The following is a 13,787-nucleotide window of genomic DNA, read 5'->3' as shown; positions in this document are numbered from 1 at the left end:
AGCCTCAATAGGTGCCGGTCCCAAGCCCTGATAAATGCGAGGGTTGATGTCAGGAAGGGCATCTGGTCGGAAAACTTCAATGCCAGCTCAAACTATGATTATGAGTCTAAGAGAAAATGATATAAGGGCTAGGGTACCCCTTAAGCGACGCGCAGCCACATCGCGCTACAGCTGTGAGAAATGGACAAGGGCTACCGCATCAAGGGCAGGTGCGGTTAAAGAAGCGAGCCCAGCAAGTGGACAGGATGTTGCGAATGGGAACACTGAATGTTGGAAGCATGATTGGAAGGGGAAGAGAGGTGGCAGACATGATGAGGAAGTTGGACATTTTGTGTGTGCAGGAGACAAGGTGGAAGGGGGGGAAAGGCAAAGGAACTGGGAGATGGATATAAATTGTTCTACTCTAGAGCGAATAACGAGGGAAGAAATGGTGTAGGAATTGTGGTGTGTGGCAGAATGAAGGGTGAAGTACTGGACGTAGGTAGAAGGAATGATAGGATCATGCGAATGAAATTGGGTCTTGGAGAAGAGCGGGTGGTCGTATTATGTGTATATGCCCCGCAAGTTGGTTGTACAGCAGAGGAAAAAGATGAGTTCTGGAACGTGTTAGATGAAGAAATGAGGGAACTGGAAGAAAATGAGATGGTGATTGTTGGAGGAGACTTGAACGGACATATAGGAAGACAGAATAGAGACTGTGAAAGGATGCATGGTGGCCATGGAGTGGGAATGATGAACCAGGAAGGAGAGAGGGTTGTGGACTTTGCAGTAGCGTTTGATCTGGCAATTGTGAACTCATTTTTCTACAAGAGGGAAGAACATTTGATAACATTTAGGAGTGGTAACATCAGCTCACAAATTGACTACATTTTGACTAGAAGAAAACATCTTAAGGTTGTGACAAATTGTAAAGTAATTCCAACAGATCAAGTAGCACAACAACACCGACTGCTGTGCGCAGACTTTAAAATAAGATCGAAGATAAGAACTTCTGGATGCCGTGGGATGAAGACAATTAAGTGGTTTCGCTTAAAAGAGGAGAGTGTGAGGAATCGTTTTAGGAAGAGGGTGTTAGAGAGGATTTCGGATGGACTGGAAAGTGTACAGGATTGGTGGAAACATGATTCAAAAGTATTCCTGAGCTGTGCAATCGAGGTGCTTGGTGAGACATCTGGAAAGATTAGAGAGCAGAAGGAGGGTTGGTGGTGGAATAATGATGTACAAGTCACAGTGACAGCTAAGAGGAAGGCAAAGCAGAAGTGGGATGAGTCAAGAGTGGAAGAGGACAGAGAGGTGTACAGAGAGAGAAAGCAAGAAGCCAAGAGAGTTGTGGCACAGGCGAAGGCCATGGTATATCAAGATCTGCATGATCGATTAGAAACAAAGGAAGGACAGAGAAAAATTTACCAACTAGCGAAATGTAGAAATAAAGCAGCAAAGGACATCTTACATGTGAGGCAGATTAAAGATGCTGAAGGAAGAGTATTATGGAGAGAGATGTGGACATAAGAAACAGATGGAAAATATACTTTGAGGGACTTTTGAATGAGGAAAATGCAAGGACTCTCAGAGGAGATGGGCAGCCTTCTGAGGGGATGGTGCAGAACATCAGCAGAGTGGAAGTGACGGAGGCCATGAAGAGGATGAGGAATGGAAAATCGGTGGGCTCCGACAGAATTCCAGTGGAGGCATGGAAGGCGCTGGGGGAAGAGGAAATTAACCTGCTGTGGGACCTGTTCATGAAAGTTTGCCAACAGGAAAATATACCTGAGGAATGGAGGGAGAGTACTCTTGTCCCCATCTACAAGGGTAAGGGGGATGCACAAGACTGTAAAAATTACAGAGGAATAAAGTTGATGTCCCACACAATGAAGATCCTAGAAAGGGTTCTTGATAGTAAATTGAGGAAGGAGGTGGAGATTGCAAAGGAACAATTTGGCTTCATGCCTGGTAGATCAACAACAGATGCTATCTTTGGGTTACGGCAGATGATGGAAAAATATTGAGAGAAACAGAGGGAGCTACATCTGGTATTTATTGATCTGGAGAAAGCATATGATAGAGTGCCAAGGCAAGAAGTCTGGAGGTGTCTGAGGGAGAAGAAGGTGCTGGAGAAATATGTCAGGTTGGTGCAGGAAATGTACAGAAATGCGAAGACAAGTGTTCGGACCTGTTTGGGACAGATAGAAAGTTTTAAAGTAACAGTTGGCTTGCATCAAGGGTCAGCAGCATTAAGTCCGTTTCTGTTTAATATTGTGATGGAGGTGGTGACGGAGGAGGTGAGAGAAGATGCGCCTTGGACAATGTTGTATGCAGATGACATCTTGTTGTGTGTAGAAATGAGGAAAGCGGGAACTAAACTGGAAAGATGGAGAAAAGTACTGGAAAAGAGAGGTATGAGACTGAGCAGAAGTAAGACAGAGTATATGTGTTGCGCAGTGGGCGGCAGCCAGGAGACAGATCTGGAGCTGGAAGGAAATGTCATCAGGAAGGTGACAGACTTTAGATACTTAGGTTCAACAGTGGAAGAAGATGGAGGAGCTGAGAAGGAAGTGGGATGCAGGATACAAGCGGGTTGGAGGAACTGGAGGGAGATGGCTGGAGTGTTATGCGATAAGAGGGTGCCGATCAATCTGAAAGGCAAAATTTATAGGACAGTAGTGAGGCCAGCTATGACATATACTATAGAAACTGTGGCCCTGAGGAAAAATAATATCAGCAGGATGGAAATAGCAGAGATGAGAATGCTTAGGTGGATGTGCGGTGTGACCAGAAAGGATCGTCTGAGAAATGACTATGTCAGGGGAACAGTGAAAGTTACGAACTTAGAAGCGAAAATACAGGAGGCAAGGTTGAGATGGTTTGGTCATTTGATGAGGAAGGAGGACGAATATGTGGGAAGAAGGGTCATGCAGATGGATGTGCAAGGAAGGCGGAAGCATGGGCGGCCAAAGAAGAGATGGAGAGAGCTGGTAGAAGAGGACTTGAGGATGAAGAACTTGGATGTGGTGACAGCCCAAGACAGGAAGGTGAGAAGGAGACTCATTACAAACAGTGACCCCACTTAAGTGGGAGAAGCTGCAGAAGAAGAAGAAGTTATCAGGGTGTAACACTACATCTTCTTTTCCTTGATTGTCATTTCCTGAATATAACATTTTCTATTTATTGCTCAGAAAGATCACCAGTTTTTGTCTTTTTTTGTTTCAGTCATCCCTATTATGTCGATCTGGTACTTATCTAATTCCTCAGCTAGCTCCATTTCTTTGCCATTCAGGCTTCTTATGTTGATAGTACTGATCTTTAACTCTAGTGATGTTGAGCTGGGGTTTGTTTTCAGATTTGTTCCAGTAGCCGACTTTTTGCTGTTTGCCCTGGTTCCCTGGCAAAAACAACAGGAGCCTTGTTTAACCAGGCGACACCCCAGCTGGCATGAAATTTTGTTATGTTGTACCCTCATTTTGTATATTGGTTTAAACCAATAAGAATACAATTTGGTTGGCTAAATCCCAAATTGCAAGCCCATCCTCGTTCGTTCAGCATCCAGGTAGATACCCAACAGGGTGCACCACGAGAAGGCGAGGATTGGACATTAGGTCAGAAGCCCTGGTCAGTTCTCTGCATTCCTTTAAAAGCTATGTGGAGGTGTCCTCTCAGTTATACAGCTTTGGCCCTTAAGCACCCCTATAACAAACTTACTCCCTACAAACTACTGAAAAGTTCCAAGCGAAGCCACAAGCATAATACTCTGCTAAAGAAACTCACCCATGTGGTTATAACTGTAGAGTGTAACTGTAAAAAGCTATTCCTGTGGTGCCATAGCAAGAGTTAACTGTATTAAGACTCAATTGATGGATGAAAGAGGAGACATAAATATTTAATTTCTCACCATTTTTAATGTAATAATTTTTAGAGAAAATGTTCATCTAAGTTTATTTATGTAACCTACCTTTTTTGAACAATGAGATTAATGTTGCGTAGTGCTACATACTGTACTTCAGGCTCACTGGATAGCAATGTCACAAGTGGTGGGGCTAACTTTTTGGTTAATGTAATTACAAAATCTGACTCTGGACTCATCATCTCCATAAACTTCATCAACACCTAAAAGATGAAATGCTTATCACTGAACATAAGGCTGTATTAGAAGAACATTAATAGTAATACGAGATACAAATTACTAAAAGGACTAAATTACTAGCTCAGCATTAAGAAATTACCTCATTAATGTCAACATCCATTAATTTTTCTATATATATGCTTTACTTTGTTACTAATTTTACAATAAATTTTACTATTTACTATATAATTTTACTATATTTCATACTGTCACAGACTGACAATGAAATGATTTCTCTATAGTGTTTATTAAGCATATTCCATGCTTAATTCTTGACACACAACCACATGCAAAGATAAACAATTATAGTACAGCTGGAAATATTCCAAAGGGACTGAATACTGAACTTTATAACAGACAATTATATTTGCTATTAGTATGTAAAGGCAAGTAGTCAGAAAATTCCTGTGTCTCAATAGCGAGGAAGAACTAGGTGCAGCATCTCTCATCAAACAAGGGTATCAATATGGCAACAGCTAAACTCTCAGTCGGCAGACAGTGTTCTCTAGGTTGTATATATATTCTGTAAGATGAGTATCGGTTTCCAAAAAGAAAAAAAACATTGTTGCCCTCTTGCAAGATTGGCTAAACTCACTTTCAGTTAACCAATCTTAACTGCATAGCTCAGTGGAAGTGATGTTTACACTATTTATCTATATGTTCACTAGACATCCACAAATGCATGGTCACTGTGATGCTTGGTGATGTGCCACACCAGGCCTCACCATGTAGTTCTCCTGCTTGCTTTTCTGGAGGCCTCAACTCTCTGAAGATCAGTCATTCCACACACACCATCCATCTCATTGATGGTCTACCCCTTCTTTTTCCAGGAACTTTACCTTCTATTACTGTTCTGAGAAGTCCCTCTTTCATCCTTTGAATGTGTCCAAAATATTTTAACTTTCTTTTGTCAATATCCGTAAGGAGTCTTAAAGTTCTCCTTATCTTATCTAACATCCGTCAGTATATGATATCCTCAACAGCCTTCTGCAACACCACATCTCAAAAGCAGATATCCATTTCTTATCTGACTTCTTTAGGTTCCAAAGTCGCTGTTGGAAAAACAACTGCATCCAGAATAGAAAAATTCCATGGTGAACTCAAGAAGTTAAAGAAGCAGTGTAGGACAAGAACTAAAACATACTGAAAGTTCCTGGCAAGTAAGTCAGCTTGTGCTCTTTGAGAATACAGAGAGAAATGTAAGAAAGTGCTATATAAAACTAGCTATATTAAAGTCACAGGAAGACTTTGGCAAGAACATAGAAAATAAATATCAGGGAGGTTGCAAAATAGGCTGAAGGCTATCAAAAAAACTTATGTGGAGGAAAGAGTACTGTAAACAGAATCAGAAACGAAAACTGAAGATAGATATTCTAGATGTCTGGAGTAATTACTTTGAAAGACTGCTAAATGAAACAAAACTGTCACCACTGTGCCAGAAAACTCCCAATAGGAATGGAGTCAGGAATACATCCTTGAATCATCAATTTTGATGATTCAAGGATGCTTAAATCATCAAAAACCTAATATGAAAAGACAGCTGAGCAGATGAAATTCAACCAGAAATGCTCAAATATGGAGGTATAAAAGTTTTACGGTGCCTGCATTGCATAATTCAAAAGGCATGGTCATCATCATCATCATCAAATTCCTGATATATACCCTCAAGGGGTGTACAGGATATGATAGTACTAAATGAAAAATTTACATCATTAATAACTTCCTGTCTACAATTTTCCTCCAAATCATTCTGTTACCTGTCAAAACTCCAACATTATCAGATCTTATATTTCTGTTTTCAAAGACACTTTTTACTATATCAATCCGCCTATACCTTGGTCTTCCTCTGGGTGTCTTTTTCCTGCCAACCCTACAGAGAACACTTGTTTTGCTAATCTTTCTTTTCCCATTCTGTTTAAGTGACCATACCACCTGAGATTAGCATAATGTGATCCATATAGATAATGAATATGGAGTAATTACTTTGAAAGACTGATAAATGAAACAAAACTGTCAGCACTGTGCTAGAAAACTTCCAATAGGAATGGAGTCAGGAATACATACCCATGCTTGAAGCATCAAAAACCTAATGTGAAAAGACAGCAGGAGCAGAGGGGATAATGTACATCCTTGTCTGACACCAGATTTAACATTAAACTATCTTCCTGTACATCCTTCAATTCTAAAATTCTAAGGCCTAATCAGAGGGTCAAATTCCAGATGAATGGAGCACAGCTCTCATACTATAAGGAAATAAAATTAAATGTAAGAATTACAGAGGTATTTCCCTACTGAGTGTTCCTGGTAAGATTTATACAAGTATACGTGAGAAACGGCTAAGAAAAACAAGAAAAACTGTTGAAGGGAAGCTTGGTGAAGAACAAGCTGGATTTAGGCCAAATAGAGGTTGTCAGGATCAGATTTTCACTTTAAGACAAATAGTTGAGAAATCTTGGGAATATGACAAGGATTTGTATTTAAGTTTTGCTGATCTGGAAAAGGCACAGAGGAAAGTTCTTCAAAATGCTACAGTTATATGGTGTAAATGGGACGTTATAACAAGCAAAATAGTCTCTAAGCTGTAAATCAGAAGTTAGACTTGGAGGTATAGGAAGATGGTTTGAGATAAAATCAGGTGTACGACAAGGGTGCACATTATTTCTACTGTTTTTTATCATCTATATGAAATCTGATATCATCAAAATTGGTGATGTTAATCTTAGCTCTTTACTTTATTCAAATGATGTTATACTTCTGAATAAATCCAGTACAAGTCTGCAAGATTCCATGACTAAATTGAATAACTGTTGTAATAAATTTGGTATGAAAATCAGTAATAAAAAGACGAAGACAATGAAAATAGGCAGAAACACTGAAAACATTAACTGTATCTTATATAGTGAACCTATAGAATAAGTAAAACATTTCAGCTATTTAGACACAATTTTTAGTGAAGATGGTAAATTAAATATGGAAATAAATAGAATTAGTAAAGCTGGTATTTCCTGATATGTACCTCTTGAGGGTCATTTCAGGAAATCAATGAAAAAGGACTCAACTTTTTTTTTTTTAAATAAATATTCTTATCTAATGCACCTTGTAGGGTTGGAAGTAGAATGAGGAATATATTTGCCATTCCAGTAGAGATTACTTTAAATACACTAGTGTATGCTTGGGTTGGAAGGCCAAAAACAATAGCCCAAACAAGGGAATGAGGCAAAGAAGTCAGTCATACCACTTGGCATTGTTATAATACCAGACATCTCTTGAGCAGAAGTAGATGTGCAAGTTGCTCCAAGGGAGATGAGATAAGCAAAAGATCATGGTCTGAATTACCTAGAAGACATACAACATTCACCAAATACTTGGAAGCATCGCTTGTGAGGAAGAGATCTAAGATGTTTGGGAAGTGGTTAGCTAATATTCTGGTAGGTATGTGAACAATTTGTGTAAGATCAGTGGTTATTGCAAATGTCTCTGCATCTTTAACTGATTGGTCTGTGCAAATTGAGGAGGAAAGTTAGCTGATGTGAACACTGAGGTTGCCAAGGGAAGTAACTACAATAAAGAGCCAAGAGGTTATTTTTCTGGTTATAAAGAGCCAAGAGGTTATAAATCCTTCATTATTTTAAAACCAGATACGAAACTCGGAAACTCTGTATTTAAATTTTGTAGATCTGGAAAAGGTATGACAAGGAGAGAGAGAGAGAGAGAGAAAAACATGTTCAAAAATACTAGTTATATGGTGTAAATGGCACCAAGCAATAGTCTATATTTCAGTTTTACTACCCAGGTGTTGACTTACGCTTGGACTCGCCGATAGTTCTTCAGCATGAAACTCTTAGATTTCGATCTCAGAGTTTCATATCCGGCTTTAAAATAATGAGGGATTTATTATCCCCTTAAGGGAAGTAACTGTTAGAAAAGTCAACTGAAGAAAATCAACATTAAGAAGAGGAAGTCAAAGTTCAGAATGGGTGGCAGCATTAGGAGAACGATAGGGACAACAAATGAATTTGATCAAATGAGGTAGAGAAACTTTTCAGCCAAAGGTCAAAATCTGGAGATTGATTTTATTTGGTTGTCACTGCCAGAAAAGTAGGTGAAATGGTTCAGAAAAATTGTGAAAGGGAAGCTTGGAGAAGAACAGGAATACAAGGATTCAGGACCAGATTTTCACTCTAGGACAAACAGTTGAGAAATCATGAGAATATAACAAGGATCTGTATTTAAATTTTGTAGATCTGGAAAAGGTATGACACGGAGAGAGAGAGAGAGAGAAAAGATGTTCAAAAATACTAGTTATATGGTGTAAATGGCACCAAGAAATAGTCTATATTTCAGTTGTAAGTCAATAGTTAGAATTGAAGGATATACAAAAAGATGGTTTGTGTTAAATTAGGTGTGAGACAAGGGTACACATTATCTCTCCTGTTATGTGATAAGGAGGCTGGTTATCCTCTGTATGGGTGTCATGTTCAGGAGTATCTTCTCCTACCGCATGTCCCAACTCTTTCATCTAACAATAAACCAAAATGAAACAGACAAAGAATGATGTTGAAGGGGCCTGGCTCCCACTGAAGAGACCTCAATAAAGGTCGAAACTAGTCTGGGTAGATGGCCAATCCCTTTAATGCATAACAGTATACATATCCACATAGGAAATGTGTTCTGCATTATGGGAGATACTGGGTTAGAAGTGCCTGGTAGCTTGCTCCACCTTTGCCACGAGTTGCACTACTTACTGGATAAGATAGTACAACACTATATTTAGTCCTGAAGATATTTTCAGGCGCAAACTTTGTTTGCTCTCACTGGGATAAAGGATTAAACTAAATCTATTATAGACAAAGAATGAGTTCAACACTGCAATGAAAATTCATCTCCAACAACCAATTCATCCAAAAACAAGTCAAAAGAAGCAAAATATTCCAAACATACCAGAATTCCAACTAAAAATCATTTCCACATCCATGACAAATTCAAACAAACAATGTTCACTACTTACAGACATCCAAACCAGACCTTCTCTCCACAGAAGCTCAAATTAAAGCTACATCAACCACAGTACCATTAATTATGCTCTTGAAGATTTTTTTTTGCTACAAGGGTGCCTAACTCTCTTAATTGATTCCATCAGAAAATAAAATTCACTCAAACTGAAAATGAAGACAAATTACCTTTTCTGGACATCCTCATTTCAAAAACTTCTGAAAATGGTTTCACATTAGATATTTAATGCAAACCAGCTTACACCAGACATTACCTCCAATTATCATCTCTTCACACTCCCCTCACAAAACAGAGAGGAATTGTTTATACTCTAAAAAAGTGCTCTCTCTCTATCCTGAAAGATAACACAGGAAAAATGAAGAATTACAACTTCAACTCAACCAAGTCATTCTTAACTAATAATGAAGGAAATTGGTCCAAAAAATACTTCTCCAATCCTACTCTGCAGCCAAATCTTGATGCACATACAACTAAGTTTCAATTCCTTGTATTGGTTGCCAATCACATTCGCTAATCATAGCATTAAAGTAGAATGCAAACCTATTCTCGCCAAATGTAGCTTCCTTTGCCCTTCCAAAGACAATCACTTCTACAAACATCCTAGGATTTATAAAATTTCTTGTTCTTGCAGCCTTTCTTGCATAGGTTAGACACTTCTAGAAGTTTTGAGATAAGAAATAAGAAACATCTCAATGATGTGGCTTATTGAAATGACACAATAAGGAAGAAAGATTGACCGAAACAAGATCACAATGCCTTATCTGAAAGAAAATTTCCTCTCTCGTCACATAAAAGAATTCACCACAGTCATTTTTTTCTCTTGGCTTTGCTCAACAAGAATCAGAGTGGCATTTGAAAATCTTGTATTAGATCTCCACATGTCAGATTTTAACTTTTCAACTAATCATCTCTAAACAATGCTGAAAAGCAGATGACTTGTATCAGTTTTTATTTCTTCATGTTTTCTAGTACAGTTGCACCCCGAGTTATGCAAGTAATACGTTCTGTAAACCTTCACGTAACTCGAATTTTTAAATTACATACATACAATAAAATGTTCAATGGCTACTCATACTGCTGTCTTACATTAATTTTTTTGCCATTAATCAGATATTTTCCATTTTAATATTTTTCATTTTTGAAGTGATTAAAAAAGATTCAATTATAAAAATATTTATCAACTGTATTTGAATAATATACATACTATGCAGTGTTCTCCCCAGAAATTTTTACCAGCCGGGTGGAATGAAGCATTAGCCAGTCGTACAAAAATTATTTGTCTATTCTTGCTCATTATTTAGCCATGTCAATTCACAACATTAGCCGGGCGGTCAGTAAAACCAGCCGGGCAGTTTGCCCATTCAAAAAAGTCCTGGGGAGAACATAGCTATGAGATCGGGCCCAGCCTCTACTAGGTAATAATTGTGCCCCTCAATGCTACACCTTTCATGCTTTCAACAATGTGAACTTTATCCTTCACAATTGTATTCACTGTCGAAATAGGTCGATTTATTTCCCGAGCTATTGTTGACAGAATTTTCCTGCCTTCATACATAAATTATTTTCAACTTTTCTTCTTAAGTAATTGCAGACCTTTGTTTTTTAGATTTATTACCAGCGCATTCGGTTTTGCATTTGCATTCCATTTTAAGGGTAAAAACAACGAAACTAGCAGTGATAACAAGTGATTGAGCTAACCGTGCGAGACATCTACTACTGTACTGCAATAAGGCTGTCAAAGATGCACCTGCGCAAAGCTGCAAACATGTTCATAAGTGCCAGTAGATTTATTACTTAACTGTGAAGTTACGTAAGTCACGTGTTACATAACTCATGGTGTAACTGTATTTAAATTATTATAACAGTTCTTCCAAGCTTTGTTTCTTAACTTTAATTTATATTTGCTGACCATACATTTTTTATCCTGAAGAAATCACAAGTAATCATTGGTGAAATTAGTTGGTTTTTCTTTTAATCTTTATACATTTTTTATATTCTTAATGTCCACATAAAAACTGAATTTTTCATCAGTAATAACCATTCTTTGTTATCCATACATTACAGGCAGTTCCTGACTATATTTGTTTCTAGTGCACTTGTAAAGCAGGAATTTATTTCTCATAGACAATGTTAAAAATAGGGGTTACATTTTCAACAATAGTATTTGACCATAGTAATGTTAAATATCTAACATTATGCACACAGATCTTTAATAGTCATTCCTGCTACATGCTTATTCATCTCACGTTGTTCCTAATGGGACTCCACTGTTTCTTTTGTCAAAGCAAATAAGAACACAATCATAAAGAGTGATTGTGTTCTTATTTGCTTTCTTGTCTTATTTCACATGTATCCCTCTTAATACTGTAGAAGATGCTTAAAGGAAGTAATAAGAGGGATACATGTGAAATAAGACAAGAAAGCAAATAAGAACACAATCACTCTTTATGACATCATCATGGCCACCGATTTATGTCAAAATTAACAAAGTTAATTATATAGACTCTTGTGCAGACTTTGTCAGCTTTAAAAGTAAATACTGCATGCATCAGATTGAAAAAGCAGATTTTCTATGTAAGCTAATATCAGCTAACAATTTAATTTCAGAGTAACAAAATATATATTTCTTCACTGCCATTACTGAAAATTCTACAACTCATTTAATAAGATCCACACGAAAATACATGATAATCCTAAAATTTTATCAAATTAAATTAACTTAATATATATATGTTGGATCCTACTTCTTAATCTGTACTTTGGATCCGCCATGTTAGTCACTATGATGTTCTTAAACAAAATAATAAGTTGCTAGTTGGTTTCTAATTCAAATATAGAGAAAATTTATATTTAAAGACTGCGCCACTCTATATCTGAATCAGTTCAATAATTGAAGAAAAATCAACTTTCAACTATTTCTCCTTAAAATATATACTGGCCGAGTATATTTGACTTACTTAATTTACCCGCTTTGGTTCGAATATTTTATGAATGGTGCAGTAAAAGAGATTCAGGCAAAATACAACTTTTGATTAACAAAAACAAACATTTAATTTTAAAATCACAAATTTTACACTTAAGATCAAATCACTAATTAAGATATTATAAACACTTCAGCCTTTCTGATAATACTGTCATACAAACTCAGACAATGGTAACTCTGTTATCTCTAATACAGTCTTCTCACAGTTCCTTAAGTTCCAAATACAATAAAAATTGCAGTAATACTTCTTCACAAACAAACACTTTTAAATATACACTTTAGCTAATTCTCCACAATAGTTACTGTTAATATAAGGAAATTCTAGGATGAAACTCACACACTTCTCTGTATAGAAATATTAATGGTTGGAATAATCTTATCGATAATCTTCTATCTTCATCTACTTATACATATACACTTTTTATAACTGTAAACACTTTAAACAGTAAACGGCACTCATTAAAATAATTCTTCTAAGCAATAACTGAATTAATCATGGGTCACGATACACATAAACAAACGTTGTTGCATAAAGTACTACTGATCACTCATGAAATAGGGCAACACAATAATTCCTTAACTTTAGGTTTCATATGCACAGTTGTTCACCCTTCCGGCATTCAATTAATTCTTTAGACACTACAATTCTAAACACAGCTAACGGTAAACTTCAATTTCACAGCCTCTAGTATTCTTTAGTAACTTTGTGCTTTGCCTCAAGGTTCCGTATGTCCTTAAAAGGTCGGCGCTGAAATTAAATCTCAATTCAAGTATCGCTAGTCTATTTAATAGTCTCTTAGCTATTTTCCGTAGCTATAATTGTTATTCTACAACTTATTAGCTAACTGCTTCTTGACTAGTAGACTTTATTAGCTTCTTGAGTGACTTGCCGACTCTCTATTATTGCACTGTGATTCCCGAATGCCGAAAGCTCCGGTTCCAACCTAATGCCAATCCTTCTCTCATAAATCTCTAATGCTTTCAATTTTCCAGCGTTCCTCACTTTTTATATCCATTCTTCCCGCCTAAATTGCTCATGTGATTTCTTTCTAAAACTCTTTTCAATAAACCTTCTCCTCACGTGGTGTTCCAAAAACGTGCAAGCTATCTAACATACATTTCCATGACAACAAAACAAAATATAATAAAATTGAGCTATTACATAACGTTAAATTTCTACAAATAGGAATAAATAAAGAATATTTATATTTCAATTAATGCGCAGTTAAATTATCAAATACAAGTTCTTATAATATTAACATAGTAATAACTAAAATAGTTTAATAATATTTAATACAGTTTTTTCATTATTAATACATATATCTTTGATTAAATAATTAAATATTAGACAAAATTAAGGTAGTTATATGAATATTAAATTGTAAAATAAATTGTTTACATTAAATAATATTTACAAGTCTAGCCTTTGTGATGGAAGATCGTGTTGGATTCTGAACCAAATAATAATTACTCTAATCTCTACATAATCAGAATCCAACATATACAGTAAAACCTCCTTTTTACACTTTCCAGAGGAATGATGGAAAAAAAAAAGTGTAAATAGCAGGAAATGTAAAAAAAACATTAAAAAAGGCCTAAAAGATGACTTACTGCTAGTATGCGAGTCTACATACTAGATTACAAAATTTAATAACTGAAAATAAACGAATTTAC

At 36.6% G+C, this 13,787-nt stretch overlaps 1 protein-coding gene across 4 annotated transcripts in view; it reads right to left on the bottom strand.

The window, feature by feature from the left end:
- The window catches only part of LOC150095632 (AP-1 complex subunit beta-1-like), a 246,521-nt gene that overhangs the window by 156,752 nt on the left and 75,982 nt on the right, over positions 1 to 13,787 (bottom strand). For all 4 annotated transcript variants that reach the window (XM_090410443.1, XM_090410440.1, XM_090410441.1 and 1 more), the window contains one exon: positions 3,947 to 4,101. In XM_090410443.1, the coding sequence (XP_090266569.1) occupies positions 3,947 to 4,101 (155 nt within the window). The remainder of the gene's footprint in view (positions 1 to 3,946; positions 4,102 to 13,787) is intronic.

This window comes from Typopeltis vanoorti, chromosome 20 (genome assembly GCF_054136105.1).
Source record: "Typopeltis vanoorti isolate ZY-2024b chromosome 20, IOZ_Tvanoo_1.0, whole genome shotgun sequence".
NCBI classification, from domain to species: Eukaryota; Metazoa; Arthropoda; class Arachnida; order Uropygi; family Thelyphonidae; genus Typopeltis; species Typopeltis vanoorti.
Note: the sequence above shows the minus strand (reverse complement) of the source record. Positions and strands in the feature narration are given on the sequence as shown.